Source organism: Pteropus alecto, unplaced genomic scaffold (genome assembly GCF_000325575.1).
Source record: "Pteropus alecto unplaced genomic scaffold, ASM32557v1 scaffold40, whole genome shotgun sequence".
NCBI classification, from domain to species: Eukaryota; Metazoa; Chordata; class Mammalia; order Chiroptera; family Pteropodidae; genus Pteropus; species Pteropus alecto.
Genome location: NW_006431919.1, coordinates 17,071,916 through 17,080,005, shown reverse-complemented (window position 1 = coordinate 17,080,005; position 8,090 = coordinate 17,071,916). Strand labels below are relative to the sequence as shown.

The 8,090-nt window shown below is 48.4% G+C and overlaps 1 protein-coding gene across 1 annotated transcript in view; it reads right to left on the bottom strand.

The window, feature by feature from the left end:
- Positions 1-3,720, bottom strand: part of SMIM23 (small integral membrane protein 23) — a 3,912-nt gene extending 192 nt beyond the window's left edge. Inside the window, exons 1-2 of the mRNA XM_006906591.1 lie at positions 3,631-3,720; positions 518-569 (exon numbers count right to left, since the gene is read on the bottom strand). Coding sequence (XP_006906653.1) covers positions 518-569; positions 3,631-3,720 — 142 coding nt within the window. The remainder of the gene's footprint in view (positions 1-517; positions 570-3,630) is intronic.
- Positions 3,721-8,090: the final 4,370 nt, after the last annotated feature.

The following is an 8,090-nucleotide window of genomic DNA, read 5'->3' as shown; positions in this document are numbered from 1 at the left end:
CGGTCTGGTATTCAAACCCCTGCAAGGCAGACACCAAAGTGGCACCTTGAGCTTTTCCACGTAGGACCCCTTTGCCACTGGTTTCGGAAAGTTCCCTGAGCCTTCGCGCATGCTGTTCCTTCTGCTTGGAATGCCCTTCCCCCCCTCTCCACCTGGCTGGCGCCTACTTCTCCTTCAAGACCCAGCTTGCCAATGACACCTGCAGGAAGCCTCCCCAGCTTTCCTCAGCCCAGCTTGACATCCCCTCTGTACCTTCCCGGGTATGTTACCTGGGAAGCCACAGGGTTCTGGGGGAAGTCACATTCTCTGATCCTTTCCGACACCTCCCAGCTTCTTCCTGAAGCAGGCACAGATGCACCTCTTACCAAAGGCAAGTGAACAGCAGTGACACAAACGTGGTTGGTCACCTCAGTGGGATGAAAGGCGACAGGAGAAGGCAAGCCGCGGGGACCTCTTGGCAGAACACCCTGACTCAGTGTGGGCTTGACTCCAATTTGTCACCTTCCAGGATGCTTACCTGAAATCCCCGTGCCCACGTACAGCACCAAGACCAGCAACACCAACAGCGTCTGGGGACGAGAGGGGTGCGGGGAGGTGAATGCTGGAGGGCACGGGGCACCCAGCTCCCTAGAGGGCTAGGCATGGGGCAGCGGTAAGACCATGTTTAGGACTTAACTTCTTTCTAGTTACCTAAGTCGCATAGGCTCACCGCAGAACCCCCGAGCGCCGCAGAAATAGATGACATGGCAACTCGCTGACATCTCATTTGCGTTTCCCTCCTTCCTCCCTGCTGAGGACGAAGACCCACCTCTGCTCTCATCCTTTGCCGTCCTTCTACTGCTTTGTTGTCTGTTTGTTTCAAAGGATCTTTAAAAGGAATCGACCTCATCGCGGTATATGTTACTTACGACGAAATGCACGCGTTTCGAAGGTAGAGTTCGATGGGTTTTGACAAACATCTCTACCTGTGGACTACCGCTCCAATCAAGATAGAGGACGTTTCCATCATTCTCTGCCCTTTTGTAGTCAGCAACCTCCTGACCCACCTCCGTTCCCCACTCTGCCCGAGAGAGCTGCTGATCCGTTTTTGGTCACTCTGGAGTTTCACGTGAATAGAATGGCGTAGTACATACTCTCTTGGAATGAGCTACCTTTGCTCAGCGTAGGGCTTCGCTGATGTCTCCATGTTTGTGTGTTCAGTGCTATGGATGGGTAATGCTCTGTTGTGTGAACCCAGCAGTTAATCTCTTCACCTGTTGACGGGCTTTTGGGTTGTTTCTCCTCTCTCAGCAACTCCCAAATATCCAGTTTGGTATAATTAGTTATAGTTGCCATGCTGTACATTTCACCCGCAGCCTCATAGGGTTTCGATGCAGGGTGGAGCCGAGGCGCTGCCTTAAACAGTGATGCTTCCTTGGGACAGGCCAGGATCTGGAGGATGTAAAAGTGAGTGCCTCTTAGGGAGGCAAGAGAAGAGAGGGGTGGTCTGAGCCTGGTAGGGGCCTGGCACCGACTCCTGGTGACCTCGTGGTGTGCCTGGGCAGGCTTTGGCATAAGGAATTCAGAAATACCTGCCTCCGACACACAATGCGTGTTGAGACAGGGACGATGCCAGGGCCAAGCAAAAGTGGACAGAGGATTAAGGAGCACCCAGTATTGACTGCCATTGAATTTCCAACACACTCACCAGATGTAGATTTAATATGACTTGAAATCATATGTTTCTTATGTACCTGGCTTGTGAAGCAAGACTTAGACCTGCTACCACAACAAAGGAGATAAAAGGTTGGCATGGTTTGCCTCTCCCCCAGATAGTTTTCTTTACAAACACTAGCAGCTATATATTCTCATTATTGACTTCAAAAATAAGAATAGGTTACGTTGCTACAATGTGGCTGAGTCGTACAGACACCCTGGTGAGTGAAAGAAGCCAGATGCAAAGATGCCCCCTGTTTGATTTCATTCCTGTGAAATCTGAGAACACACCCAGCTCATCTGCGATGACAGAAATCAGAATCGTGGTTACGGATGGGGTGTGAGCTGGGAGGGGGCCTGGAGGGACCATCTGGGATATAGCAAGTTCTACAGCTTGACGTGGGCCGTGAACGCCCGGTGAGTACACCCACTGTAGCAGTCCCTGCTCTGTGCACTTCAGATTAGGATGCTCTTTCAAAACAGTGTTCCCTGGGCACCTTTGCGCGTAAGACACGCAGGCCATCTCGTCCTTCGCTGCGGCGGCTGAGTTTGCGGTGGTCTGAGTGCCCTTCTGTTCCCTTGACCGCTCCTCTGGCGACGTGCGTTACAGCTCGACTTTTTCACCGGCCTGCGGGCCGCTGCGTTTCTGTTTTGTGCTCTCTGGAGGCAAATGGGGGAACAGAGACTAAGGTTAAGTTTTAGTCTTTCTTTTCGGGGCCAAATCATTGCTTCTCTCAGCCTCCATTTCTTTATCTGCAAAATGGACTTCGAAACATACCGAAAGTTCTTTCAAAAAGGAGGGGTGGGACTCGAGTCGATTTGGGAAATGCCAAAACTCGTGTAAACCGAGGTAAGTGGATTTCCCTGCTGCAAGACATCTCAGGGCCGTCATTATGCAAACAGGCAGTGTCAGTGTCCCAGAGGCGACGAGGGTATCAGCATTCTCCAAATCACAGAATTCTTTTTCTGATTTTTCTAAAAGGAGCATGCCTGGGGGTTGATGTTTGTGGAACGCTTTTTAGGAAAAGCTGCAACATGATGGGAGCCCCTCGAGGCCCCCATCTTGCTGTGAGGTCCAGCATAAAGGAGGCTGTGGTGCGTGTGTGTTAGACAGGTGAACAAATCTTTTGAAAACATATATAGATCAGTCATCCATTGCTCCGCTTAAAACTTTTCGATGGCTTCTTATTAATCTCGAATGAAACCGCATCCTTTGCATGGCGTGCAAGGCCCCGCTTGCTCCTCCACCCGGAGGCGGTGGGCGCAGGGTTCCTTGCTTAGTGCTCTGGAAGCAGATGGACCTGCTTTCAGACCACAGCGTGGCCTGGCTGTATGGCCTTTGTGTTTTTCTGAGCCTCAGTTTACCCGTCCGTGAGTGAGGTCGATACCAGCCGCCTCTCAGGAATATTGTAAAAGGTCAGGAAAGAGACTCTGGGGCGGAAGCGCCAGGTAATGCACAACAGGTGTTAGCATCTTCCATTTTGACAAAGATCCCAGGTGCCGTTTGAATTTCAGCTCGAAGAACAAATACCCCAAGAGCTCTCCAATTCAGGTATATTATCCTGTTTATTTCAGTTCATTTGTCCATCCATCCATCCATCCATCCATCCATCCATCCATCCATCCATCCATCCATCCATCCATCCAGTACTTATGTACCAAGCACCATTCTGGGCACTAAGGATGGAGCAGGAAACTAAAACCCCAGCCTCCTGGAGCTCAGCCGCTGCTGGCGGTGCCGGGAAGGACACGAGAGCATCAGTACCGGCTTCGGGATGAAGTGCCCGCACCGCGATGCCATGTTCCGCCGGGCCGGGCTTCAGGGACAGTGGGGCTCAGAGCCCGTCCCTGACTCTGAGGGCCTTACCGCCCGTCTGGGGGTGGCGAAGGGAGCCCCGATGGGCGGGGAGCAGCGCACACCTGCTCTGGCCTCACCTGCTTCTTGTCCTCACAACGACTGCCCCTTCTCCGTGCAGACGGCTCTGCTGCTCCTTGGTCCCTGCTGCCCACCTGTTGGGTCGCCATGGCCTCAGGCCAGGCTGCCAGGGCAGAACAAAGTCCCCACGGAAAGGCAGATGGCCACTCTCCACAGCCTGTGGTCACCAGGCATCCCTCAAGCAGTGAGTTCTGATGTCACAGAAGGTGGGGACAGCAAGGCCCACGCCTTGTCACCACCCTGAATTTTAGCGCTCTCACATTTTTTTCACATAAATATAGACAAACACCAGAATGAAATGCATCAGATTGTATTGAAGGATGATGATTTTTCTGATCTTTTTCCTTCCGTATTTTCGAGTTTTCAATAAAATGCGAGTTTAAATACAAAACAATAAAAGTTGTTTTTAATTGCACTTTTTATTGATATAATTGTAGGTTCACATCAGTCGTAAGAGAAAATCTAGGAATCCTGTGTACCGTTTACTCACTTTCCCCGTGTGGTGGCATCGCCTGAGTACAATATCACAACTAAATTATTACCATGGGAACAATCTATCTTATTCAGGTCTCTTGCTGTCCTTGTACTCATGTGTGTGTGTGTTTCATGCTAAGTCATTTCATCACGTAGGTAGTTCTGTGTATCCACCACTGAGGTCAAGATGCCGAACCAGAGGGTCCTCGTGTTGCCCTTTGATGCCCTCCCCGCCCCCTTCCCCCGCCCGCACCCCGCCCCACTCCCCAATGTGCCTAACTCCTGGCGACCACTACTAATCTGTTCTCCATTTCTAAAATTTTATCTTTTCAAAAATCTCATATCAATGGAATCAAATAGTATGTGAGCTTTAGAGCCTGGCTCTTTGGTACTTAGCCGAATTCCTTGGTGATGCACCCAGATCATGGCGGGTATCAGTAGTTCTTGCTTCCTCGTTGCCATGGAGTATTCCATGGCACGGATGTACCAATTTGTCTAGCCGCCCACTGGAGGACGTCCGGCTGTTTCCGGTGTTTGCCTCTTTCAAGTAGAGCTGATGTGGACATTCTTATACAGGTTTTTGTGTGAACCTGTTTCTATTTCTCTGGGATGCTTGAGGGAACAATCGCTGGGTCATGTGGTAACAGCGTGATAGTTTTTCCAGAATGGCCGTACCATGTTGATTGCCATCAGCAATATATGAATAATTTGGTTTCTTCTCATCCTCTACAGCACTTGTTGTTTTTGTCATGGTTTTATTTTAGACATTTCGGTAGTCGTATGGGGACATCTCATTGTGGTTTTCATTGGCATTTCCCTGGCAGCTGCTGAGTTGAACACCTTTTCACATTCTTATTTGCCATCTGCACCTCCTCGTCAGCGAAATGTCTGTTTACGTCTTCCGTCCATTTTCTAATTGGACTTTTTTTTTTTTTTTACAATTGAGTTCCGAGAATACTTTACATATCCTTTTTGGAATCTATGGTTTGTAAATATTTCCTCTGAGTCTTTGGCTTGTCTCTTCATCCTCTTCACATGAACTTTCGTGAAGAAAAGGTTTTTAATTTTGATGAGGTTCGAGTTATCAATTTTTCTTTCATAAATTTGGGTTTGTGTGTGTGTGTATGTGTGTGTGTCAAGTCTAAAAATTTTTGCCTAGCCCTCGAAACAGAAGATTTTTCTCCTATTTTAAAAAAATTTTAAGTTTTATGCTTTACAGTCCAGTCCATGAACTGTCTGAAATTTTGTATGAAGCATGAAGTTTGGATTGAGGATGATTTTTTATTTTGCCCGTGGATGTTCTAGTTGCTTCGGTGCCATTTGTTGAAAATGCTATCCTTCCTCCTTCGAATTGCTTTTGCACCTTTGTCAAATTGAGCACATTTGTGTGGGGCTACTTATGGGTCCTCTATTCGGTTTCATTGATCTGTGTATTTATCCCTGCACACTCTCTCGATACTGTAGCTGTACGGTAAGCCTTAATACTGAGCCGAGCCATTTCTCCCGCTTTGTTCTTCTTTGCCAAAATTGTTTCAGCACCTTTAAGGCCTATTCCTTCCCAAACTTTAGAATAAAATGTCTGTCTACAAAAAACCTTGCTAGCTGGGATTGTGATAGGAATTCCATGAAACCTACAGATCATTTTGGGGAGAACTGACAGCTTTACCGTGTGTGTCTTCCACTCCATGAGCACTGCATGCCTCTCCATGTATTTAGGCCTTCTTCGTTTGCTTTTACCAACATTTGGTAATTTTCAGCATGCAGATCCTACATGTTTTGTTAAATGTGTACTTAGATATTTCATTTTCTCTGGACTTCTCTCGTAGTTTAAAAGTGCCCATCTACCAAACAGACTTCATGTGTTAAGAAATCATTAATTTTCCATGTTTTTGTGAATTGACTCTCCCAATGTTACACACGCAGAGCTTCTGGTTAGCACCCAGATAACTCATTTATTGAACACTGACTAGGCTAGGCATTTCACGAGTTTGTTTTACTGTATTTTCTCTGGGCTATGATGCTGTAGGTAGCTAGGGATTGAATTTGTTTGACTGTCTATTTTATCTCGAATGTCCATTAGGCAGCCTGATACGTACTAAATGTTCAGTAAAAATATTTGTTGAATGGATGAATAATAAGCAACTTCAAACCGTGGGTTCTCAGAGGCCGTGAACTCTGTCTGGCGAATACATTTTTGCATTCATAGTCCTTGGCTCAGTAACTATTTGTCGAATGAGTAAAGCAGGTGGTATGATTTTAATTTTACCAGTGAAGAAGCTGAGGCCCAGGGAGGCTAAAGAAGGATATTTGCCATGGTGGCCGTCATGCACCGTTCCAGACCCCGTGCTAAATGCTTCCTATACGTTACCTCATTCAATCCTCATAACTGCCCTGCAAGGCCAGCGCTGTCCATCTCTCCTTACACAAGGTCACACACCCTGCCAGCGGTCCGTGCGCAGGTCCATTTAACTCCAGTGTCTCCGTTTACCCAAGGAGTTAATATAATTCCAGCCCAAAGCAAAGAAAGTGGCCGTTCTTGTTTATCCTCTGTGGCTTTATCGTGGGTAAATAGATGCGAGATTCCACTGGACTTTTTGAAATATCAAAAGTGGCCACATTTTCTCCTCCCTCTCTGGCTCTCTGACCACCCCGGTCTGGCTCCCAGGCATTTCATACACTCTCCACTCCTTCCCCTGGCCCCTGCCCCTGGACATCCTCCTCCTCCTCCTCCTCATCCACACCTAAGGCGTCTCGAGAAGTGACTAAGTGCCCAGAAGGGGCAACGTGCTTTCCATGCACTGGCTCATTGTCTTATTGCAGCTCTAGGTGGTAAATAATATTACGATCCCCATTTTACGGATGAAGAGCCTGAGGCTCACTCGCAGTGGTTAAGTCACTTCCCCAACGTCACACAGCTAGTGAGAGGCAGGGCTGAGATCTGAACTTCGCGGGTCTGATCCCAACACCCAGGCGCTTGATTGCCGGAGACACTGCCTTTTCCATGGGAAATGTCAAGGCCAGATAAAGAAAGGCGTCTGCCCAGGCAAGTTGGAGAAGGGGGACCAGACCCCACCTCGATCCCTCGATCCCACCCGGGGGCTCTTCAAACAGCGATTTGCGTCATCTCTGTGGTCTTGCTGTGCTTCTGGCCTCTTGGACTTTACCTCACGGGGACGTTTCAAATGTCAGCAGCAGATAGATACTCACGGACTGCCCGTTATACTAATTATGGGCATCGAAAGTTAAGTAATGACAGTCATGGAAAGAGAAGACAACCAGAAACATTTTCTGGAAAACCCAGTGGACTCTTCCAGGAAACTGCTCTGAAGAGCAGTGATGAGTGGAGGAGCATCTGAGATTAGCTCTGAGGGCCGTTTTCTGGGAATTTGGCCTCAAGACAGGGAACAGAGGGATGAGCGGCCCTGCCCGGCCCCCTCAGTGCATACCCAGGAGCTGGTGTGGGCCATGGGCTGGGGGAGGGTCCGTGCCGGGCTGGCTGCCCCCCAACCTCCCACCAGCGCCCTGCCATTAGTCTGACGGAAGAAAGACTTGTGTTTGTAACAAGGATTGCAAACTCGGATGCACAGAGGTACTGAACAATGAATAAATTGAAAGGAGTAGTCTGGGTGCACAAAAGGGCCTGGTGGGGACCGTGGCATGTTAGAGTTGTAAGGGCGAGCCAATCGTTGCCATGAAGATGTGGGGTCCAGTGCTGCCAGATCTTCTGACTTCTTTCAAGAGCAGCTAGGAATTCAGTATTTTATGCGCAATCTTCTGACTTGTAAATGTTGGCAACAAATTCAACTTTAGGAAAAAATATACCTTGCAGGTGAAATGCATGCCATTGGTTTGTGAACTCTGATTTATTGTGTGCCTTCTGGCCCCAAATATGGCTTGTCCCTGATCCTCACAATAGCCCTGCCATGTGGGGGTTCTTATCTAAGATGGCAAGCAACAGAAGCCCCTTCGGCTAACTAAAATCAGA